At 41.8% G+C, this 26,389-nt stretch overlaps 1 protein-coding gene across 6 annotated transcripts in view; it reads right to left on the reverse strand.

The window, feature by feature from the left end:
• Nucleotides 1-26,389, reverse strand: part of ERI3 (ERI1 exoribonuclease family member 3) — a 204,508-nt gene that overhangs the window by 106,880 nt on the left and 71,239 nt on the right. For all 6 annotated transcript variants that reach the window (XM_083509724.1, XM_083509723.1, XM_083509722.1 and 3 more), the window contains one exon: nucleotides 20,552-20,624. In XM_083509724.1, the coding sequence (XP_083365850.1) occupies nucleotides 20,552-20,624 (73 nt within the window). The remainder of the gene's footprint in view (nucleotides 1-20,551; nucleotides 20,625-26,389) is intronic.

Genomic DNA, 26,389 nt, shown 5'->3' on the forward strand with positions numbered 1-26,389 from the left:
TGACAGCTGACGTGATTCCTGGAACGTGTTTCCAGCGGTTGGCCTATCTGCTTTGCCTACTATAGCAGAACATGGCAGCGCGTACAGAAAGGGGGGAAGCGGGGGAAGAACCTTAGCACAGGTCTTGAAAAAGTTAAAGAGTGCCTACTGGAAGCTCTAAACTGAAAAACTGCATCAAAACCAGAAGTACCACAAAGGCCCCATTAACACATAATCTGCCCCAGGAAAGAACTCCAGTAACCTAAACTCCTCTCATGCTTTGGTGGGAGTCCAAGAGGTGAAATTGTGTGACTAAGTGGTACCCACAGTCATGGTGACATGAACACCTGCTACTTGAAAACCTGCAAGCTCAGAATGGCTTCATATGTTACAGAAAAATGTGCCGGCAGGGAAGCAGAGATGTGGGGAATACGTGTCTGATTTCCACAGTTCATTCAGGCTCTGAAGCAGTAGTCCACAAATCTTGGCTGACATTATTAGTGACCATTCCCAGCCCTACGACTCCCCTGAGTTTTCTGCCATACACAAAAGGATCTATGAGTAAAGAGCAGTGGACTTCTCCCTTTGCACCAAGCTGGGAGACACCCCAAAGCAGTAAGAATATCTCTGAACCCTGCAACCCAAATCCCAGCCCAGTACAGAGGACTGGAGGAAAGGGAGGGGTCAATGCCTCACTCCACAACAGGCAAAAAGCGCTTCCCCCAAAGGTGAGAGAAACTTCCCCACCCCACCCCATTGCTTAAAGGAAGGTGACTGGGCTGCAATTCTAGTGGCTTTGGTTTGATAGGCAATGAGTCATGTGCAACTCTGGGGATGTCTGTTGAGTCTGCAAACCATAAAGGCGGCAGCAAAAGCTGGCTGCTGTAGCTAACTTGATTTTAAAATGACACAATTGCTGCTGCACCTTATCCTCGTATAGCTTGGGGTCAGTGAGGCTGTCAAAGCAACAGCAGGGAGGAGGAATGTGAATATTTTCAGACAACAAATGTCATAGACGGGTTGGACACAGAGGAATGGTGGGAGGAACCAGGCAGGGTACCACCAAGGGGAGGAGGAGGCTCAGAGCCCGGAGAGTGGTGGTGGGATGACAGTGAGTGATTGGAGGGAGAAGACTGGGAAGAAGTAGTGTCGGGAGCTGAAGGGTAACAAGGCTTAGTGAGCTGGGAGAGTCTGTGGCAGAGAGAAGTCAAGAATCAGAGGCAGAAGCTGAAGCTGAAGCAGGCAAGTGGAAAGAGGGAGGCCAAGAGGCAGAGATGAGTCAGGCTGGTGAAGAGTCATGAGTGTCTCTGCCTCCTGCTGCAACTATTTCCCCTCACCACTTGTCTTCCAGAACCAGAAGAGACATGAAAAGTGTTGAGGAGAGGTTGGCTGCACACAGGAGCAGTCTTTGATTGCTTGGGGAAAGCCCTGGAATGGAGTGGACTCATAGGCTGTGAGGAGGTGGGGACTTACAGCCTTGGCAACTGATTTTCATAGAGTGAGACCACCATGAATGAGCTGCTGTGCTCATGAGGCCTGACACTCAGCCAGATCTGTGAGATCATGTTTCTGTTAATAAAGAGTTAACTCCAACTTTGAACTTTGACCAGCACATTGCTATGACAACTAACAATGTAGGCCCCAAATACCTGAAAGACTACCTCCTTCCCTACAGGCCCTCCTGGGTGTTAAGGTTGGCGGCGGGGGGGGGGGGGCATGTCTCAGAAGTTGAAGTGGAGGTGCCCTGGGAGAGGGCATTTTTCATGGCATTCCCTCTCCACTATATTGCCTTTCTCATATGCTAAACACACACATATTTACTCTGGCCTTTGACACCCACCATATATGTACATTGTTTAACTTATTTTAATATAGTATATTTATATTGTTATAATCTGCCCTGGAACCTTATGGTGACACTTGAGCAAGAAATCCAATAAAACTAACAAGAAGAAGTTAGCTTGCATAATTCACATGGTGACAATCCATGGAAAGTATAATTCAACATAAATATATAGTCCACTCTCAGTTGCCTGTTAAATAACAAATGAAGTATGCAACCAGTTGGTGTCTACCCCACAAGAAATAGCCAACATAAATTATTGGGAGTAGTGAGCATTGTGTGTATACTGAACCTATACAAACACACAGCATAAAGAACCTAAATTTTGGAACAAGGCTAATTTTAAGAGCAACGCATTGGTAGCCATCATGGTGAAGAGAAAAAATGCAAAAATACTATTGCAAAAGGCTCTGAATGGTAAGAAGGCAAGGCTCCTGCCATGTACAATCTCGTTGTCTTTTCTCATATGTTCCTTGGCTGTCCTACCACATAATTATCCCCAGCTTCACCTCATTTCTTACCCTCCACCACCACCACCAATTCCTTTCATACAGTTGGAATTCTGCAAAAACCAAAATCTTGCAATCAGTATGAAAATAAGTTTATTTCATGCCAACTAGCACCATTTAGTCACTGGGTGGAATTCAAATTTCTTAGGATGAAATGAAAGCATAATGTGTGGCCAGGAATATGGTCCAGTGGGGCAGAGGGATATCATATTTCTCACTCATTCAGCCAAGTCATTAGTCTGCCCGGTCTCTTAAAAAAAAGTCTAGCAAATATACCATGTGATTTAATAAGGAGAAGATAATGGGGTGGATTCAACTAAATAATTACACTACCGGGAGCCTGCACAATGGGGTTCCCCCTCTCCCCTCATAGCTCTTGGGGGTCAGGAGAACACCCAGAACAGTGCAAGCAAAGAAGAAAGGCAGGTGAGTTTGCTTGCCTGATGGAACGGCAATGCTTGCACTGGCAGAGCAATCTCCTTAGCGCAACTTTCAAATCCACTCAATCTATAAAGCCCAAGTATAGGCATCAGAGGACTAGAGTTCTACTCCTAAATCTATCCTTAAACTTTCCGAGTCTCAGTGGGAAATATTTAATATCAGTTTTAGCTCCCTTGCTATAAAGGTTGCTTCTAATATTAACAAATGCAAAACACTTGGAACACCTGGATTGGGAAGGACTAGGGAAGTCAAAAGGTTATGTGCACTATTTAATTTCTTTCTGCACTGGAAAGCTATGGAAATTTGTATGGGAACATAGTGAAAATATCAGCAAGTATTTGAAACTAGGTAATACAGAATAATCTGAGCAGTGTTTAATTCAAAGACAAATAGGTAAGAGAAGTTCTATTAATAATAGAATATCAGCAAATACAAGACAGTTGGTCCAGTTACTGCTGACCAAGGAGAACTAAACTCGCTCGCCCTCCTTGGGCACATCCATGGAAGAACCCTTACAAAATTGCAAGTTGCTCATTGTATCTCACCCAGAAAAAAAATTGCATGGAACGTGCCATCATTTACCTCTTGCGCTATTGCTCAGCAGAGCTAATAAATCTTGCATGAGCAGAGCAGATTGTAATTTTCTAATATGAAAAGGCATTTGGATTGAAAGAGGGAGGGAAAGATAAAAGTGATTGAATCCCAAGTAGCCCAGGGTCAGTGACAAGACACTCCCAAGAAGCATGGCTCCCTCTTCTCTCTCAAGCTTTACATACATTCATTTCTCCCTACTCTCCACATGTTCTGTCTTAACTTCCCTTATTGACATCACATTGCTTTAAATGGTTACACAAGTTATCATTTTCCCCTTCTGATCAATCTGAATTTTCAGGGCAATTACCCTCTTAATCAATTATTGCCATCCAAAGCCCCTCAGATTCTTCCTCAGCCAAGCAGTTACACCTCTCTGGTGCAGACAGTACACACAGAAGCAATGAAGCTGGGGGCAACGCCAGCACAGGCAAGTCCATCTTATGCAGACACACCTGCCTGCTGCAAGACTGGAAAAGTGTGAAGGCCACTTCAAGGAACACCTGATGAAAAGAAATGAGCATGTGTAGGTGGAAGGCCATTAGAGAAGGAAAGCAATATGTAAGGATCCACAAGTAAAGGGGGGAACCAATTGCCTAGCTGGAGAGTAAACAAATTTATGCAGCCACGCTGCCTGTAGGCCATGAAGAAGCTACATGATTAAGCACTGCTTAATCCCTAGAAAGGCAAATAAAGAGCCACAATATTTGACAAGGCCCCAAATCAGCAGTCCAGCTGCTTCAGTACGTGTCCATTTCACAACAAAACCCATATTAACCACACCGCTACTCAACTGACTTCTGGCAGCTTTGTTATGACACAATAAATGTGAGTTGAACTCAAGTCCAGGACAATGCTGCACTGACCCTCTCAACCCACATCCACAATCAAGTACGTCTTAAGAATCTGCAAATTTCGTACAAGAATCTGGTACATTTCCTGTTAATGGCAAAATTCCACTTTAGTAACTCTTAAAATATAAAATCTGTTGGCTAGAATTGTTTGATTAAGCAATTGTTCTGGCTTAAATCACACTGATTGTAGAAAGCAACCTCTCTCAAAGCGTGCTGTTTGTTTGTTTTATCAAGGATACAGATACCAACTATCCTTTCTGAATTTGTTGTGCTACATTCTTTTTCAACTAAAGCTCAGAAAGATTAAGTTATGCCAGCAAGATTTTACTGAGTAAACACAATCCTGTTCCAATGTGGAATTTTGTATACACTCTTCCATCCTATAGAATCTAGAAAAGCAGAAGAAATCTTGTGGAATCTCCTTCAACTGCTCCTACTATCCCCAAGTTCACTTTAGAGGCAACACCATCAACATTTTGAGAAGGACAGCCGGTGTTCTATAATGCTAAATAGTGCTAACAGATTTTTTTCCAGGTGCTGCAAGGTCTTTGCCAATCTGACCCACAAGATAACATGATAGATCCCTGGAAGCCAGCTGTGACATGCGTACCACGCATTTTGAAGTTAAAAATGCTTGTATGCATTTCAACCTGATCTCTGCTTTATGTGCAAGTCCATGAGTGAATACACCCAGAGCACCATCTAGTCTTGTTTTCAGTTGTGGAGGATCAATGTTGTTGACAAGGTGCTTGGAGAACTGCAATTAACCTGTTTGCTTGCCCCTTGCCCCTCCGAGATTTTAACATCAAATGGTAGAGGATTGGCCAGCTGTATCCAGGAAGTTATAAGTGTCTCAGCCGCATTAAAAGAGAGGGTCATAAGGCCACTCTTGAAAAAATCCCCTCTAGGCCTCTCAGTATGATTTCAGTTATAAGTTAATCATAAATATTCCCTTTTGGGACAAGGTACTCAGACAATAACATAAGAAGAGTCCCCCTGATTCCAGGAAGCTCATCTTCTCCAGTATCCTGCTCTCACAGTGGCCAACCAGGTGCCTATGGGAAGCCTCCAAGAAGATCCTGAGTGAAACAGCAGAACATAGCCAGCATGGGTAATAGTGAGTGACAGTCTCAGTGGATCTGATTTGATTTAACATTATATTATGTTTTCCCCAAAACAAATACTGAACTCAAAGCGGCTCACAATATTCACAGTACCATCAAAACAAACACATTGCAATCACTCTATCAAACACAATACCATATAAATAAAACAAGCAACAGCAACAAATTCACCAAAACAATTTATACAATTCAGTAACTCCAGACAGTTTGGGATGACAATGATTCCAGCCCAGTTTTGGCATTTAGAAGTGAAGCTCACCTTCATGTGCCTTCTTTACAAGAAGAGAGAAGAGCTTTTTTTAGCACTACAGCCCACATAATATTCTACCTGGAGCCAACATTTACATTTTTTGGCACCAGGCAAAAATGTTTTTGCTGAATCATGCATTTTTAACTGCTGGAAATGAATTTTGTAAATTTTATTCATTGTTTTATTATTGTATTTTGCTATGAGTATTGATTGTGCAGTGCCCTGAAATCCAAAAGGGTGAAGAGGAGAATAAAAGTGCTTTAAATAAACAACCCTCCTGGTACTTTTTGTAGCTTTCAGCACTATCAGCCACGATATCCTTCTTGCTTGGCTACATGAGATGTGCACTGGGGACACTGGGCCACAGTGGTTCCATCCATACCTAGGTGGCCATTTCCAGAAAGTGATATTGAGGGACTACTACTCTGCCCCGTGGCATTTACGGCAGGGTTCCACTCCAGGTTCTATTGGAAACTACTGAGCAAGTTCATCCGGGGATTTGGGGGTGTAATGTCATTAAAATGCTGAGACTCAAAAGTGGCATATATCTGCCTAAAAATAAATGCATATATAAATGTATGGCATTCAGAAGTAGCTGGATGCAGAATTCCCTACATGCCATTCAAAGTTGCTGATAAACTAACAAAGTGCCAAGGTTTTTACTTAAGTTCTTCACAACTGAACAGTTCACTTTCCATTCTATGGGTTACACAGGAAATCCATGCTCAACCCTCCTTCCCACTACCCATTCTTTATGGGTCCTGCTTCTCCAGATGCACTTTGAACTATAAATCTTGCCCTTCTTCACAGAGAAAAATACATAGGATCCCTGGCATCTTCATTTTAAAGGTTTTTGGTAGCAGGTGTCTACTTGAAGACCCACTATCACTGGGCCAGATAGTCCAAGTGTCTTGACTCCAATTATAAAGACAACTTTGGAAAATTTCAGATTAGTGCTTGAAGGGTAAACAAGCATGTAAGACATAAACATTAAGACAGCCATCCTGAAGTAGCAGTATTCTCAAATGGCAAATATATTTCACCCTTAATTTAGGTAACTTTGAGGATGATGCTCCTGCAGAAGGAGCACTGGCTTCACCCATCAGGCTGGCAGCCAAAAGGTGCCTGCAGAGACAGGAGAGCCTGGAAGGGCCAGCATGTCAGCAGGCCAGTCGCCGGCAAAATGCCTGACTGATGGCCCTGCGCTTCACTAGCTATTTTACATGGAGCATGGCTGATCAAAGCTATCCCCACTGTGTACTATGGAGCAATAAAAATAAAAAAACCCACAGGAAGAATTCCTTAGGCAGGTAATGGGCACTTTATTCCTTTTTATGGCACTAAACATAGGCAGCTGGCATAATTACACTACAATAAAGGCATAATGTGCACCCAGCAGAACGAATGCGAGGCTTCTGATAATTAGGCAGAGCAAACAGTCTGGGATTCAACCACATGGTTTTACTTGGTCTCCTGGATCTGTCTGAGCCCAATTCCCAAAGCAGGCCAAGTCTGTCCCCCATGAAATCTTAACCCAGCTCAACTTTTTCCTGGCTAGGATTGCTCTCTTTATTATTGCTTGTTTCTCCAATCTCACAAGATAAGAAGCACAGCCCCAGCAAGGATCCCGTAGCTCTACTAACAGAAATGTATCAATTCAAAAGAATATATGGAACCTAGATGGTAACACAGAGTTGTGCCTTGGGTCTCTGTACTGACATTGGTATAAACTTCTTTTTGGACAGCTGTATGCACCCAGCTCTGAGCAGGTTATAAAACAATACAGCAAAGAGCAAATGTTGTACTGTCAATCACTGCCCAACTACTTATACGACGGAAATGGGGATCAATGAGAATAATACATGTTTGAGGGTGACTTGCTTTGAGAACCATGGCAGACACCCAGGATCTGTTGGTACTAAGGACTAACCTATCAGTTCTGAAACAAAAAAAAAATGAAGAATGGAAAAAGGTAACATCAGGAGCCTTCAGAGCTATAGAATTCTCCTACTTATTACCTCACAAATAGCAATTCCTCAGGTGTCAGGGTCTAATTAAGAATGCTGATGATGATGATGATATCACCTTGCTGGACAGGCTTATAATCTTAAGCACTCACAACATGCAGCTGAGATCTAAGAGAGTAGCAAAATCTGAGCCAGCATTTCTAAACAGTCTTTAAAATATTAATCAAGAAAAGAAGAAGCAGATTTGCAAGATTGAGCAGAACTCAAAGTTTAGGGCTCAGCACGCTTGGATCATTGCAAGAGTTTCCTCAAGTGTAGGGGAAAAACCTTTTTAGCGTGAGCATGTGCATCTGGGCTCTAATTGTCATTGCTGAGAGTCAGTGTTACTACAATCTAGATTCCTTGGGGAGCAGACCCATATTTTTCACCCTACTAACAAGCCTCAATAACATAATCAGTACCCCTCTTTACAGCCAGAGTTGTGAGATCTTTAAGACATTTCTATTAACACCATTCTAAAACTTCAGAAAGATGTTAGCTGCAACCCTGGCCTTGCGACAGCCCTCGATGACACACACTATGCTGGTATGGTTTTTACTAAAAACAGGTAACACTATGTTCCAAGAGTAAAAGGAGGCATTGCATTCTCCTCTATAGGAGAAATGAGGGTCACATGAGGGCAGAGAAAGAGAAAGGGGTATCTTGCCCACTTGGGCTCCAATCCAAACCACAACGTCTTTTAGCCCCTTCCACTGATGGCATGTAAACCCCACATTAAATTAATGAAGGGAATACAGGTAAATTGAGTCACTTAAGAGTCTGTCCCTCTCCCTCTCTGACTCACTCATGTTTCTAAGCAGTATACAGGAAACCCAATAAAATACAATAAAAACAAGTGATAAAATCAGAATTCAGTTAAAAAGTCTGCCTGGAATTTTAAAAAAGTGGCCTAGTATACCTGAAGGAACGTCTCCACCCCCATTGCTCTGCATGGACACTGAGGTCCAGCGCAGGGGGCCTTCTGCCTGGTTCCCTCGCTGTGAGAAGCCAAGTTACAGGGAACCAGGCAGAGGGCCTTCTCGGTGGTGGCGCCCACCCTGTGGAACACCCTCCCATCAGATGTCAAGGAAATAAACAACTATCTGACTTTTAGAATACATATGAAGGAAGCCCTATTTAGGGAAGCGTTTAATATTTGATGAATTATTGTATTTTAATATTTTGCTGGAAGCCTCCCAGAGTGGCTGGGGAAAGCCAGCCTGATGGGCAGGGTATGAATGAATGAATGAATGAATGAATGAATGAATGAATAAATAAATAAATAGGTAGTAGTAGTAGTAGTAGTAGTAGTAGTTGTTGTTGTTAAACACTCTACTCACTTCTGTATTGCCATGAGGAAGAAACTGCAAATACTGAATCTCAAAGCATTGTATTTTAACCTTCAGCCCCACTTCCCGCTCCCTAAGGGAATGAAAGCTACAAAGGACCAATGGGACCTTTGCACAGCCAGAATTCTTTATGTGTGCCACAGGAAGTGGAAGCGTGGGGGAAACAGGAGCTTGTGTATGATTTATCTTCCAATCTCTTTCCTAAGCCTTTTAACCCCTTCATAGCACATGAGTGGCTAATAAGAATATGAAATGGATACCAGTCCCAGCAATACGTCTTCCCTTTCCTTCTGTCTACCAGATTCCATCCGATCATTTTCCACACATGTGGCAAGTGCCTCTCCACTCTCACCTGGCCTGGAATGCAGCCCACGTTGCAGGATTATTGTAAGACATGCCCTGCCTTTAATCCCTTCTTCTCTAGTCTTGCTCTAGTATTGACTGCGGGGGAGGAAGGGTCAGGTGCGAGGTCAAGCTTGTCTCTTTCAACACTGGTACGCGACAAGCATTCCAGCCTCACAGCGGATTTCAAGATACACTGAAATCCAGCAAAGCAACCAGGAGGAAAACAAGGAGTTCTATAAGAGACTATGGGGCTGAGGCAGGGCGAGGGCATGAGTAGGAAGCTAGGACTGTTGACATCTACATGAATACCATCTAACTTTGGACTGGTGTCTCCTGAGGTCTGGCACTTGGCATCTTAAGAGATAATGACGGTGTCAGGCCAAGCCAAAGAATTATATATCCATATACACAAGCGTACAAGAGAAAACATTTTTAGAGTTAGTATGCGCCCTTACATTCCCATGGAGGCTATACTTTGCAGCTGTGCTTAAAAAGTGATGCTGCACAAAATCCCTCCACATCTGAGAAGCTAATGACAAGAGGTATGGAACTGTACACTAACGTATCAGCATAAGACACCACAAATCTGCAGTTCCTGGTCCTTTTGCATTTTGGGTCATACATTCAGCATATGGGTATCTTGACCAGCAGGTGGTCTTTATGATAGTGCAAAAACATTTATGTGGGAGTCCACATCTTTTTCCAGAGTTTAGAGGTCTAGTTGTTTACTGACACAACAAGTACCATTTTCTAGACAAAGAAAACTAACAGAACCATGGTATTTTAATTGCATACTTTTTCAGCAGCAATTTACCCACAGCATTTTTGTAGTCTTCCTGCCACAGGCTCCATTATGACTCTTCTTGAGTTGGTGGTCTATAAAAGATCAGACTTACAAAAATGTTGGTCTGTTTCAGCACCCTAGACTCTCACAATCTTGTCTCAGAAAGCGGCTGTCTTATACGCACTGAGCCCTACATCGCTGGTGTTCATAAGCAATATCTAGTATCTAGTGTGTCTCATAGCTCTTGCTCGATCTATAGGCAACTCTTGTAGCAGCTGCCCTGCATGCGATATGATGCAGTTTGGACATGGGCAGCTTCACAACAGGGTTTTATATTACAAGAGTCCCCAGCCCTTCTTCCCCAGTTGGGCGGATTAAAATGAACTTTTAACATGGCTTTTTTGAGTGGGGGTCAAGGTTAACTAATTTATGAAATACTCTTTGCCACTCTGAAAAGTTTATGGTGGATTGAAATGGATATGATTTGGAAGCAAAACATGATTTGAAAAGTATATTCATTTTTACTGCTATGAGGCAGCCTAGACAAGGAAGACCCAACTCACCCCAAGTTCAAAGATATTTTTCTCTCTCCCCAACCCCATTAGCAGAATATGATTGACCCTTAATATATCCTAATCTTCTAATGAGATCTGAATATATAAGGTCTGAAATAGGGTTTAATTTTACTCATTTGTTTACTCATTTATTCATTTTATAAACCTGATTTGAATTAGGTCACTAATTTGAGCCCCAGGATTTTGGTTTGCTCTGTTGAAACCTATTACCTTTTCAATTTTTCTTTCTTTCTTAATATATTTCAGATATGAACTTTACTGGCAAGGCATCACATAGTATTACCTGTAAAGAGACCTGTTTGTTTGACAGTATCCCAGCCAATTCCATCTTTACAGATGCAAACTACAGAGCACAAGGTCTAAATAAAATTTCAGAAATAGTCATATAAGATGTCTAAGCTCATACGTCCCTTCACTGTGGCACTGTGCAGCAACAGCATTCAAGCAAGTATAACAGGAAGAGGTCTACATTCAATTAGCCTAAGAAGCACCACATTAACCATCACAGACAAGACCAGATGGCAACTAGCAGGACTGTAAGCACACAGAACAAATGCTCAGGCAAAGTAAAGGAAAGCTGGCTGAAAAAAGCACTGCGTCAACTACTATACTGTTTGCTGTCAAAATACATTGTTTTAAAAGTTTCAGAACTTCAATAAATAATGATGGGGGGGAGGAAAAAGCATTGTGGGAAATGTACCCAGAAAGTCGGGGCCTCGGATGATGCAATACATTAGCACATCTGATGCATGGCTCACATAAGACCAAATTTTCAGGTTTGGGTCAGGCCAGGCCAGGCATCGGCGATATATAGCTTAACATGCTGTGCTTTTCTGGTTAATGATCTGGATGGAAGCTAGTCTGATATGTGAATGTGCCTAACTAGGGATTTGCTTTCCCCAGGGTTAATAACCACATGAGGATTAATTGGGAAAACTCTTTTCTTTCTTAATCCAAATAGCAAATTTATAACAGAATCAAGTATGACTCTAGGGTGGTTTGAGCAGAAGCTAAACTCCTCTCTCTCTCTCTCTCTCTCTCTCTCTCTCTCTCTCTCTCTTCCCCTCCCCCACCCCGGGTTCATTGGATCTCCTAAGTGGCCTTAGACCAGCCACTTTTTCTCAGTTTCAGCCCTCCACCACCAACAATGCAGGGAATCTACGTTGCTGGAATCTTAGTTATCCCTACATTACTAAAATATTAGCAATACTATTTTTAAAAAATCAGCATGAAAAAGATATAAAGTGAACAGCTGCCACCCACTTACAAATCTGCACAGAGATTCAGCCAACCTAGCCAATGATCCAACACAGTAGGCAAAGGCAACTGGGACTTTTGCAAATTCCACATTCTCTTGCTGTTCCTAAGATATCTATCAATCAACAGTCTTTTGTGGTACACGAGAATATCCCCACAGGAACTACTACCTGACATAAGTATGAAGTTCTGTCACCAGTGCCTTGTTCAGCTGGTATAGAATTGAATTCATGTATGTTTGCCCCAAAAGTTGTGATAATCCTACAACTATTTTCTTAATATGCCCAAGGCCTATGTAATTATCAATTATATAGATCCAAGAGGTTTGAGTGGCTTACAAATAACAATTTAAATAGTCACCAATAACTTAATGCAAATCATGACTATAAACCCAAAATTATATAACAGAGTGTAAAAGGACATTTGAAAAACCAACAACCAGGATACCATAAGAAGATAGTAAATTCAAATGTAAGTTTAACTTTAAAAACTTAACACTTTTAACTTGGCCAATGAAAACCTTTCAAAAATGTTAAAAACATACAAAATTGGGTTCCAGGAGGCTTGGTGACCATCAAGCCACACCTGGGAACTTCCTGAACTGACCTGGTGGGCAGGTGTTACTTTTAGTACCCTATCCCTAACTAATGTTAAGGGCTTTGGGGAACGAGACATTCCTCAGGCAACTAGGACCCCAAATAATGTCTAGAGATAGCACAAATTCACCCCAATAATTCTCATTCAAAATTCCTGGAAAAGTACTACAGGCAGTTGAACAATTTTCGTTGAAGGGAGAAATGCACATCACCACTGAGATTTGGCATTCAAAGCTCACCTTTCCCCACCATAAATCCAACACTGATTTATGAATTTATGTTTACACATCCAAGTTAAGAATCAAGTAGATCCCTTGTGGAGTACACTGCAGCAGGATAGAGGGGACCCAGTATCTTTAAGGCCTTTCCTGGATGCCCTTTCCGTCTCCAATGACTACCCGCTAGCTCTCTCCCTTTGATTTAAGAGTTCCTCTCGTAGCCCTGACAGTAAGGTATTTCTGTCCCACAGATTATAACTCACTCTGGGCTATTATTCAACTCCCAAGCCCTGGCCCTGCTGCATTTAGTCCAAACATAATATCCTTCATGCATATATTATCTGTCTCCCTATTATCTGGAATCATTTCGGAATTAAATTTCAGTCCTGCAATATTGGCTCGAAGAGCGGCTCGCTTTATGGGCTAGTCAAAGGTTAGAATACCAATCAAAATAACATTGCCGATGCAGCGAGACATTTTAATATTCCAAAACCCGGTAATTGTAAAAGGACATAATATTTTTTCCCTGATTACCCCAAAGGCAACACATGTTAACAAGGCGAGGGAGAGAGTGAAAGGATTTCCAGAGTTCAAGACAGCTGTGTGACAGATTTAAAGGCAAAGTAGTAGAAAGCTGGCCCCATGCAGCCTTCCAGGAGGGAGGGAGGAAGAAGCACACCTGCCCCTATTGATCAGATCAATGAACCCAGTGTCTCTCTCTCTGCGATTGGCTAGTTACCAGTATCATTTGAGCTATCACATGACTGTCAAGCTGATCACATGCACTTCGGAAAGCTGCTGGGCTAAAGGAATAGTCATTACATAAGATAACAACCCACAAAATGGCACAATGAAAAATACTAATTCAAGTCCAGGAAGTGATGTTAGTTAGAAAGCAGGCAATAAGATAACCATGGCCAGCGTCGTGTTATGATTTCTGTCAGCAACAACAACAAACATTCTGACCCTACTCCTGTAGTCCCTTTAGTTTTTAGGATCAGCCTCTGAATTAGGCATATGTTTTAATGTTAAGCAAATGCTTCAGATCAAAAGTTGATTAGCTTAGTAATTTGCCATGCAAAAACTAATTATTTCCACTATCTGGGTCACTTTGGGCCTTCAGTAAATTTATGTGAACCTAATGTCAATCCTGTTTGACCAGACAAACGATCCACCTAGCCCTGTGTCCCATCCTTGACAAAAGCCAAATAAAGATGCTTCAAGAAATATATAGCAGCAGTCCATTCTTGGTCATCCACTCCCAATCACCAGTTTTAAAGTTTAGAGACATCCTAAATATTAGAATAGATGCCCTGAGCATGCTAATAAAGAGCTATTGATATTCTTATCTTCCATTAATTCGTCTAAGGGGTTTTATTATTATTGCCCAGCTGTACTGATAGCAGAGAGTTCCACAAATAAACTGAGGGTTATGTGAAAATAGTTTATGTGCTTGTTTTAAACCTGCTGCTTGTTAATTTCATTGGAGGTTCACTGGTTGCAGTAACTACTTGAAAGGGTAAAAGGTCTGTTTCCTGGCTACTCTTTCTACTCCACTCACGGTTTTATATACTTCTGCTTAGAAAAGTAATAGATAAGAGTGGGTATTACGGGAAAGTCCAGATATTTAACCCTTCCTCTTATATGTAAGATAGTGCATACCTTGATGATTTTTTTCTGCTCGTCTTGAGATGGAATCCAATGCTGCAGAAACAGCCTTCAACTTGTGGAACAGCACTTCACCTTTTTCTCCCTCACATACCCACAAAATTTACTCCTTGGGATCCCACACCTTCTAAAACAGATTTTGAGGGCATGTGGAGGACTGTAAGAAGGAGAAGGCCATGTCCCATTACGTGAACACAAGTTCATTCTGCTTGCACCCAGACAGCACTGAATATAACCCTCTATTCCTCTTCTCAATTACTTGGGTCTTCCTTTCCCCCCTTTTTGAAGATGGGGACAACATTTGCCTGCCTCCAATCTGTAGGGACCTCACCTGTTCTCCAATAATTCTCAAAGATAATAGACAAAGGCTCTGAAATTACATCCACAAACTCCTTTAGTATCCTTGGATACAGCTCATTAGGCTCTGGAGATCTGAATTCATTTTAAATAGCTAGGTGTTCCCTTACTACCTCTTTTCCTATCTTGGGCTACAGCTCCCTCATTACATCATTCTGTTATCACCAGGTTGGGCATCGCTTTCCTTTTGGGTGAAGACAGAGGCAAAGTAGGTGTTGAGTAGTTCCACCTTTTCTCTGTCACCCAATAGCATTTCTCCATGTTCCTCACACAGAGGATCTACCACTTGCTTGCTCTTACTTCAGACATAGCCAAAGAAACCTTTTATTATTATTTTTAACCTCTCTTGCAAGCCTGAGCTCATTCTGAGCTTTAGCCAGCCTGAATTTCCCCAATGTGCCAATGTGCAATTCATCCATGTAGCCTACACATTGTGCTAAGTCACACACACACACACACACACACACACTTAGCACAAAGAAAACAATGTCAGTTAATATTAACAATAAGAATACTCCATAAAATATAATTTAAACATATGGATTAATATAAAATGCCCATATGTCCGAACAGATATCCAAACTAGACTGGCAATTATAAGATATATGTTCAAATGTAAAAAAGGCAGTATGATCTTCAGATCACTGAGTAATGAGTGGTGGGTCTTTAACCTTCCAATCTTGAATACAAATCTCTTTGCAACTATAGGGGGTCAAAGGATTGACTTTTGTTGTACATCTGTTAGTTACCACATCGCAGGAATATAATTTAGAAGTGCATAAGTATCAAAAAATATCAAGGCTTTTTCCAAAGAAAAGTAAATACGAACAACAATTTCTGACCAAAAAGGCACCACAGGACACACCCTCATCATAAACCTAAAAGAAGTATTATCAGCATTACATCACCAGGATGTATCTGAATGGCTTAGCTGTATATCACTAAGGTTTTAACAGATCAGTGAACCACACAATTGTGCAGAGCATGAATGCAATTCATCAATGAGGTTGCTGGACTAGAGTCTACATGTGATAAAAATGCATTCGGTTCTGCGTTTGGTACTAAAGTTGAAATTGGCAACACTGCACCATCATCGTGTGACATACCAGATGGACTCTGGCCCAGCAACCTCATTAGCTAATGCACCCATATGCTCACAGATATACATATACACAGTTATTCATACACCCATAAGGTTTATGAGGTACAATGCATGCAACATTGCACCCCTGCTTCCTGCCTTCTGCCACAGTGGAGACCCAAACAGCACAGATTGCCCAGGATGACAATAAAAGCTATTTTGCTTTGTTTCCATGAGAGCATCCCTTTTGCTCCTTGTTAAGTCTTAATCAAAGTTATTTTATTACACAGCCTAAGGAGCTGCACCTTCTTGTTGGGCAACTACTGCTACTAATCGTTTATATAGTACCATCAATGCTCATGGCATATTCCAGATCAAAGTGAGAGAAATGGATCCCTGTTCTAAAGAGTTTACAGCATAAGATTCAGTGGTAAAATGCAGCTGTCTGACCCAACTGAGCGGAAGTCTTAGCAGACAGATATTTGGAGATGGGTGCTTTGGTACATACCTACATATGGCCTCCCTCCTCCTTGAAACTATGAGGGAGCAAGCAGTTTTGTGGTTACAGGCCCTCAGTGTCCAAAAGACAAATTGAAATGCATGTTATATTTAAGCCTTGCAGCATACCAAATTGCTCTTCTGTAGTAAGCTTTCCCCAAGCCACTGCTTTATTCATATGTGTCTACCCTTTCCCCATAGACCCTCTACAGTTCCAGCATTTGTCAGTCCCACTATTGCTTCCTCCATCCTGGCCTGCAAGCACCCTTAGCTCTTCCAGACTTGGACATTACCATCTGAGAAACAGTATTCTTCTTAGAATACCTTAATTCTGATCCACAGCACCTCTGCTGCTCATAAAGACAGCTTTTGACAGCAGCAGAAGGGAAGCCAGTCAACAGCACTCAACCACTATCTCAATGGCTGCCCATCGAGAAGGTTTAAGGGGAGATCTGATATATAAGAACATTCTAATAAAATCCATATCCCCCGGTAGCCCCCGCCAATACAGATCTAGTCAAGGCAAAGAGCACAATAAACTCCCTGCCCTAAGTCCTAACTAAACTGACAGTTCATGAAGGATACAAGATCGCTCAGTGACATTAAAAATGTCAGCAAGAGGCCGATGCGGTTTGGCAGACGGGAAGCATTTGCAGGCAGGGGAAAGTAAAACTTGTGACAACGCATCCAGCTATAAGCAGGGCTTGTTCTCATTGCTGCTGATTTCTGCCCACCCTAAGGTCTTGCATTTATCCAGCCCTTGCATCTATGTATAAGGCTATTGTTAAACTATACAGGGCGGGGGGGGGGGGGACAGGACCTTTTACATTCAACCTGTTTCTGAACTTGCAACGAAGTCTAAGAATGCCTTCCAATTCCCACCGGAGTGGCTTTCCTAGCTTACACATCCAAGATGGCTTACTGGAAGTACTTGTCAGCTAATGGTGGGAAGCTGGACAGATCTTCTGCCTGCAACAGCAGTTGTCATCAGCAGGACACTCAAGGCTACAAGGCATGAATCAGCTTCCTGCCGGTTCCAACTTGGAGAATAGAAAACAATGAAGAGAGAAGATGCAGGTGGTCTGGCTTCAACTGAAAGGAGCTCACCAACACAATGTGCTCCGATTAGATGAGGGGAACAGCTTGGGCATTTTTGCTTTGCTTCTTTGCAGATACACAGTCTAGTGTCCTTAAAAAAAGGTACCGTGTCTCCTTTCCAACCCATGTAGTAAGACTATCTTCTGCTGTTTACTATGCACGCATGCCTGTAGCCTGTGATATAGATAAAAAAGGCTGTGCTGACCTAACTACCCACACTAGTCTCTAACATGGTATCCTCATGCACAACAGAATCAAGCTATGTGTCTGTTACAAATGCAGCTAAGTGTGTCTAGTTCCAGGGTTATGACTAAGCTTACTAAGGCAGAACCTATCACTGAGTACTCACCACTTATTCCATCCTATCCTCATTAAGATGTAATGATAAGCCATAGCTTATCTTAACCATGGTTTCTTGAACAAGCAAGAAATTGGCTCACAACAAGCTCTCTGTCTTATCTGTGCATTATCTGTGTTATCATCTATGATTGGCTATACAGAACACACGTTTTCTCCTCCTTTGAATTTTTCAGCCACTCTCTCTGAAGCTCCCCCACTTCCCCCATTCTTAGACACAACCCACAGAGGCTTGCTACCATCTTTTCCTCTCAGACCTCCTGTACAAAAGGGTATCTTGCTACTGGTGTTCTGCTTACAGTCCAGTTGGCTTTTTAAACCAAATTTGCTAGCACATCAAAAAGACAATTCATCTGTGTGAAAGAGATATGTGAAACTTCTCCATTTGACACTCAACTTTCCAGCACCAGCTCTAAAGTATATCTCTTACCTGCTCCCCCATCTTTAGTATTCCAACCTCCTGTCAAATGTATAAGGGAAGATTTTTGCCATTTATTCTTATCTGATGAACCAGCAAACCCAGATGACTCCTACCCCATTTTACTTCTGACCTGTAAATTAGCAACTCGACTCCCCAACTATGAGCCATGTAAAAAGAACTATCTTACTATGGACAGGTTGTATCAGCAAACACCAGCTTCTATTGCACACCTGAAGACAGCTGAGGTCAGAGGACCAATCTCTGACTTCCACCCCTCCTCAGACTCTGCCTTTACCACCTGTACCCCCTCATCCAATTATAATACAAGTTTTGGTTCTTTGTTTATCTGTTTGATCAGTTGAAGCAAGAAAAATACATTAAAACCATCTGAAAATCCTGCCAGCAACCCATCAGTATCAAGGACCTAACATGGGGCAGTAGTTAACCAAGTTTGACCAAGTTCATCAAGTTATTTAATTTCAATGGGTCTACTCTAAATAAAACTTAGCTGAATACCATATGTTATTTCTAAAGTGCTGTGAATTTTTTTTGCCTAGGGTTAGAGATTTTTCAAGCTTGAGGCTGAAACACTCCTGTCTCTAGGCAGTTTGGAAAACATGGGGGCTGAGCACTTAGACCATTTCTGCTCTTTCCACATTTTGCAGAACAAGTGAGCTTCTATTTCCTTCTGACAAAGCCAAGTATGGGTCACCACACTTGACAAGAGAGTGAGTGGTTTTCTAAGTGATGTTAACCCCGGTCTTGTCTGTTTTATCTACATGAGCCCTGATCTCTACTGCTCTACTGATCCTCTGTCCTGGGGTTTCATGCTGCTCCCATTCCTGCCATACTGAAGCATCATGAATTCTGATCAAACATCAGCACCATGAAGCTATTCCCTGAAAGAGACATAAAATTTCCCTCTGCCTGCATGTCAAAATGGATTATACATAATAAAGAAAGCAAGCTTCTAACAGTCTGAACCCGATAGCCCAAAATGATAGCAAAAAAGACATAATGTATTGTCCCAAGGGCAGGAGGTGCAACACAGCTAAGGGTTTCAGCCAGCTAATATCAAACATCACCACGCAGAGCGATTTGACTTTTTTGTATGTCCATCAACCTGCTGGTTATATCACTGCTATCCATTCACCAGAAGTTTAGTGAACTTCAAATGGCGATCATTAATGGTCACTGAACTGCACAACGCCCCAATGTGCTTTCAGATTGCATTTGCAAAAGCCCAGCAATAAGGCAAGAGATTTGCTCTGACAGCAGGAAACCCTTGTCAGGCTCAGTGAGGAACATGCTGCCAGCCTCCCCCTTGTTACATTCAGGCCCTACCCTGATTTGACAGAACAGAAAATGCTTTTTTTTTTTTATTTTTTTAAAAAACTATTACCATTCAGAATGACACTCTTGCTTTCACTTTATTTATTTTTAAAAAATAGGCAAACAAAATAGGAAGAGCCAAATTACGCGAGCATTTCATAAAGCAAGCTCCTACATATGGTTTGAAAATACAAAGCTGTTGAATTCAGTGGCACCACTCATGCCATTCATTAACAGAATACTGGAACTGTTTAAAGCATTGTAACATTTCCTTGCACAACACTGGGTTTGACTTTTTTGCACCAATTGCCTGTATCCACTACCTAACTGTCTCCTTATCAACACGGAGGTTGGGGGGACGGCCTTTTCCATGTATGCAATTCTCTTGTATGCCGGGGGAGGGGGGGTCTCTAGAGAAATACAAAATGCCTGAGTAGTTAATCCATTAGGTTTGAACAAACGAGAGAGGTATCTGTGCTTAAAGCTCCGGTGGTCATACTGCTAAGCAGTTTGGGTCACATAATTTGGATCAGGGGAGTTATTGTTTTAAAGGTTTGTACAAAGCAGAAAGTCTTAAGCAGGTTATTTTTCTGTGCACTTTCTAGACCTTTAGCACTGAGAAACAGCTGGCTAATATTCACTGGCGGGCAGGGGGAGGTGAGAGGGAGAGAGACTTAGAAGCCCGGGTGGGGGGTGGAGCAGACTTGGATATGCTCCAGCTGACCCAGCCTTTCCCAGAGAGATGCTGAGTTATTATGCATAGAGGTGCTATGTTAGGGTGGCCACAATGGGATTCTCCTCAGCTGCAGACCATATTCCATCAAGTACAGTAAGACTCTATTAGGGGAGATACAATAGGAACTTCGCTTCACCCGGCCTCTGAGAAAATAACTCCTCATTTCAATGCAAAACAGCCGTGCTTATTAAATACCTCCTTGAAGGAGCCAAGGAAGGGAGAAGGGGAAATGAAGAGGCAGCCAAGGGGTGGTGGGGAAAGGGAGATTTGCAATGAAAGTACCTTTTTGAGATTAATCCACTGTTTGAAGTAATCAGCAACTGGAAGCCCTAAGTATTGGCATTGTCCAGGTAACCTGTAAGAGAGGAGAGAGAACAGGTTAGATTCCATTGGAGGAGCCTGACATCACAAAATAAACTTTATTAAACACTTCTGGTTTTGAGAAAGAGGATAGAATAAAATGCTCTAGCCTGCATTTCAGAATGGTCCCACACATTTGACAGAGGCCACTCAAACACAGGAGCCCAACCCAAACCCAAGCTTGGGATGGCTAGACAACAGGCATTATACATCCAAGATGCTAGACACTTTCATTGAGGACTTAGAAGTTGGCAATATGTCGCCCAAATCTCACATGCAACCCATGAACATAGCAATCATTTTTAAAAGGTGTGTAGGCCTGGTTAGATAAAACGAATCATCTTCAACTAGTGGTTAGTTCCATAAGAAGATTAGCAAAGTAGCTCAGTATGTTCTGGTGAGCCCGTGGGCATATGACTTTAGGCACATGCCTTTCTTTGGTTGTCCCCACCTATGTTCATGCACTCAACAACAGTCAACTGTGGCTGTATTCACATGTAACACTAAGCCATGGTTTGCTTTAAACAAACCATAAATTATTTCACAAATAAACAAACAACCCATAGTTTGCTCCCCGCAAGCTTGGTATGTTTTTCCAGCCATTCTTGCCTCATGGCTCTCTAATTCAGAAATGTCTGGGGTGGACAAACAAGCCATGGTTAAGCTTTTGGTTTGGCACTCTGCCCAAACCCATAGTTAAAACAAGCCATGATTCATAAGCCAACAACAAACCATAGCTTCACATCACAGTTTTTGTCAGAAAGTAAACCATAGTTAGTCTTCAAGGTGATCAAGGGACTGGAGCAATTCCCCTAAAACAAAAGGAGGCAACATTTGAGATTTTTTTAAGCTTACAGATAAGGCGAGAGAGTGTGAACATGATAGAGGTGTTTAAAATTATGCATAGTGTGAAGAAAGTGGACAGTAAGAGGCTTTTGTCCTTCTCTTATACTACTAGAACTCCCAGCCATACTGTGAACAACAGACAAAAGGAAGTATATCTATACACATAGTTAAAATATGGAATGTGCTCCCATAAGATGTAGTGATGACCACTAACTTGTACAGCTTTAAAAGAGTAGATAAAACCATGGAGGATAGGGCTAACAAAGGCTACTAGTCGTAATGGCTATGTTCTATATCCACTGTAGGTGGCTTATGTTTCTGAATGCCAGTTGCTGGGAAATCCCATGTAAGGAGAGCACTTGAGGGCTTCACATAGGCGCCTGGCTGGCCACTGTGAGAACTGCATGCTTGACCAGATGGGCCTTTGATCTGGTCTATTGAAGTTCTTCTTATGTTTCTGTATAATTAGTTGATGGTATCCAATTTTAAATGTTTACATGGTTTTACTATATATATGTATGGCTGTTATAAACCGGCTTTGACTTTTTATGAATAGCGGTATATAAATATTTTAACAAATATTTAATGTTCTTATGAACTCAAGTTGTATTAGATGGATGGCACAACAAGGCATTGTCTTTGCCAAACTATGCACCCATAAATTATGCCGGTGCTTGCAGCTGGACCCAAAGATGCCAAGATTACCAGAACTAGGCACACAGAACATGTGGTAAACAGCCAAGACATACCTAGGAGATCACAAACCATCCTCACATTTCTATTCTGCTGTAACAACAGTCATCAGAAAGTTATCAGCAAGAGAGTTATCAATACATTGGCAAAATTAGCTAGGGAACTAAGGACTATATCATAGCTCCACAATCTCTCCCATAGTAAGAACTTGTGTTCCCCAGACAGCAGGCATGCCCTAAACCCCACAACTCCCCCCCCCTTCTGCTACTGGAGGGGCAAAGAATAGGCATTGTGTCCATTATCTTGGAATGTAGATTCATTTGTTCCCAATCAATTTGATTGATATGGGGTAGTTAACAGGTCATAATGCTTATTAATGCTTTGCTAAAGATTTTTAGAGATGCCCTGAATGCTGGATGGGGTATGAATTAGGCGAACACAGGAAAGACCCAAAATTAATTAAATAAGTGATTAATAGATCCATTTACACATGGTAATTACTGCAATCCAAGCAATTGGATATGCAAATTAGGCATGCACTTTGTACCCAGCACTTTGTTGTAAACTCCTACAAAGAAAGAAGGGGTTGGACAGGGCAATGAAGTACAGTGCTGGTTCCCTGGTGTTCGTAGTGTTGCCTCTAACGGAGCACAATTCAGTGGATCTAGAAACAAGACTTTCACCTACTGTCCGCATCTAGACCTCAATAACATCTTCCCATACACACATGCTATACTTCGACATAAACGTAAGTGTTCTGGGGCAAACTGCTTCCAAACTGAAGTTCTGTAAGGGTCCAAGTTATCCTTATCTTGACGTACACACAATTTTGTTACTTTTCCTTCTCAAATAAAAATACTAAAAAGTATGTGCTAACAAACTATTGCCTTCTAAATTCACACATGTGAATCCAGACTGCCTGTGTAAGTACAACTTCACAATTTAAAGAAGCTACTTCAATTAGGTTATTATTATTATTGGTGACAAGCTGTCGTGAGAGTTACTGTATATACCACCTCCAGGATCAGAGGCAGCATTCTTGTTTTAACTGCTTGTAATATTGTATTATTACACAGATATATTCAACCCAAAAACAAATAGACTAGCTGCTCTTCATGATCTCCAGCATGACTTTCATTGGTAGGAAGAGCTTCTCTCTTGAGGCCTGGATGGCTTAAAGGACAGGCTTCATTGGCCACTGTGTATTCCAAATTCCTACATTATGTTCTGCAGTAGGAAAAAAAGTTCAGCTGCAACCTAAATACTGTATGTGTCTAAAGAATCTGAATTTTATACATTCTGCTAGCCATATAAGAGACACACACACACCCCTGACCACTGAACATCCTATTCACTCTTCTTATATTTTACTCCTGCACATTTTAATTTTCCTCCCAGAGCCATAAGACTGAGAAAATTAAATTTAAAAACTAGAGAGATTTGTGTCAAATTCTAGCCCAGCATAATGTGAGGGAAGGCTTCTAAAATACACAGGGCAGTCTGACGGGCTGCAGAGGAGAATGATACGCAGATGGAGACAAAATCATGCAGCCCTCTTTCTTCCTTTGAAGCCAACTCTCCTTTCTTTCAACCAGGAAAGAAGAGCCCAGCTTGGCGGTGATAAACAGCCATGCATTGGTTATCGCTTTCCTTAAGTTGAGGAGAGGCAGCTAGTGATGGATGGACAGGAATTTGGTTATCAGGCAGGGCTGTCAGCCAGAGTTGCAGATAGCGCACACACATTTAGCAGGGCATCATTATGCAATGGCATGGAGCTAAAATATGGCCAAGGGTATTGAAAGAATGAAAGAACAGGATTTAGAAAAAACTAGCAAATTGAGCAACAATAAAGGAGCGCAAGGCGAGGACGTTATCGTCCTAGTGACACCTTTTATCTCAGTCTGGTTAGCGAGAGAAGGGCACAAATTGGTCCTTCCTCCACCATTGTATCCTCTTGTACAAACAGAGGCAGATAAAATGTGTCACCAATGTGATAGCATATCAATTTAACCCTAATTATCCAGTGGGTCACGCTAAGAAATAAGGGTTTCTCATTTCAACAGGTCCCTCGGTTTCTGCTATGGAGGAGCCACATTAATAACATAGGGGGGAAGGGGGGACAACGAGAAAAGGAGGGAGCCTGTAATTGAATTCAGTCACTCAGCTGGTCCTAGTGTATAAAAAATTAATGTACAACTCTCCCAACTAATCAGAGGCGGTTAATGTCCATCTGCTTCTGGGTTCAGAAAGTCAGAAGCCCAAGAAAATAGGGCCATTTCCTACATGCTGGATTCATTGATACCGAGCTGGCTTTTTAAAGAGTCTCCTCCTTTGGAAAAGATATGGGGAACATTAAATCTTGATATTTATAGACCCAGTCAGGAGGCATTAATAGAACCTCATATGCTGTCATGTTCTGAAAATATACAGAAAGCTTTGTCACCACTGCTTCAGTAAAGGCCTTTCCGCATGGGTGGTGGAAGGAGAGGAGGTTGTGGAGGTAGTAGAAGGAAGGGGACAACACTGAGGTCTGCTGCTTTGTGGTCTAAAGATAATTTCTGAATGAATTTACACCATGTTCTATTTTTATTTACTTATATATTTAAAGCACCAATGTGCTGCAGTAAAGATGCTTCAGGAAATCTGCCATATTGCTTATAAAGTATGTGAAAGTAAACATGAAAGCAGAGTGACACAATCTCTTCCTCACACTTTAGAGGAAAGTCATACATCCCTTATACCAGGCACGTCCAACAGGTAGATCATGATCTACCGGTAGATGACTGGATGTCTGTGGTAGATCACTGGCTCCCCACAAAGAAGCTCAACAACTTTGGCTCCCCTAAAAAAAGCTCAACATTCTTGTCCTGCATCCCAAAGAAAAGGGGCTTTCCTCTCCCCTAAACAAAGCCCTACAACTTTGACCTGAACCCCTAAAAAATGGGGCTTTCTCCTTCCTAAAAAAAAAAAAAAGCTTAACAATTTTGACCTGAACCCCCAATTAGATCACAGTCTATTGGGAGTTGGCTGTCCCTGTCTTATACCATTTAGATGCACTATAAAGTAAGAGAACAAAAACTATGGCCATTCATGTATTCAGACCTATAGATGTCTATAGAAACCCAGAAAGCCTAACAATGCAAAAAGCATGTGCTACTCAAATGCGCTGCTATTCCTTAATGCAATAATAATTCTTCACTTCAATTTACAGGTGGCATCGTCTTACCCCAGGACAAGCCTTTGGATGGTAATGGAAAATAGCCAGTGAGAAAGGGATACTTTGCCTAGTATAACCAACTGATACATAGAAATATTAGATGCAGCTTTTAAGAAAACAAAGAAAAAAGAATGAATCTACTGCAGAGGAGAGGGAATGCTTACTAGTAAGTGCATGATGTTGTGCCAAGCTCTGACCTGGAGCAGGACATCAACTCCTCAGAGAACAAAGCAGATCTATCACCAAACAAATAATAAAGAGAGCAAAAAGTGCCCCCCTTTGCCAGCTCTGAAGATCCCTTTCCTGGTTTACCAACAGAGGGTCTTCTCAAGGCCTCTCAGAGTGGGTGCCATTCTGAGCGTCATCAGATGATCCCCCAGAGGACTCAAAGGGAGAGAACAAATTGCAGGCACCTAAAACACCCAAGCCTTCCTGGACTCTATACCACTGGAGCAGAACATATGGTATCCATTGCTGTATACATTAAGCATTTGCCAAATTGAGAATTAGGCCCTGAATTCAGAGTCTTGATAATCTGATTTTAGTAGCTTTAAAAGCAGGTTTCTAGCCCTCATACAAATGGAGAAAATCTAAAATGTGCCTGTGGCAGATCACCACCACTCTAGGTTGTATGTTACAACTGCCACCACACAACATATTTCCAATTATTTCCAAGCTTAGTGCAGGACTTAATAGCTTGCTGAAAATGTGATAAAAAGTCAGTTTTGTGCTCTTCTGAATTGCAGTAAATGTGCTTCAAAGCTCTGCAAAGTCACCTAAATGCTTTCTACAAAGAACACTTACTTTTTGCTCCTGTGTCCCCACAATAGACTTAATTACTTTTTTGAGTCATCTTGGTAGCATCCAAACAGCCAGAGGGGTGGCTGTGGTTCACATTTGCAAGTGACAGCAGCAGGATGAAATATTCTAGCTTGGAAGTGCTGGGATTAATGCAGCACTCAATTTTCAGACCAACATGAGACAGATCTCCCCTTTTTCTGCCC

Source organism: Podarcis liolepis (genome assembly GCF_965112155.1).
Source record: "Podarcis liolepis genome assembly, chromosome: 6".
NCBI lineage: Eukaryota > Metazoa > Chordata > Lepidosauria > Squamata > Lacertidae > Podarcis > Podarcis liolepis.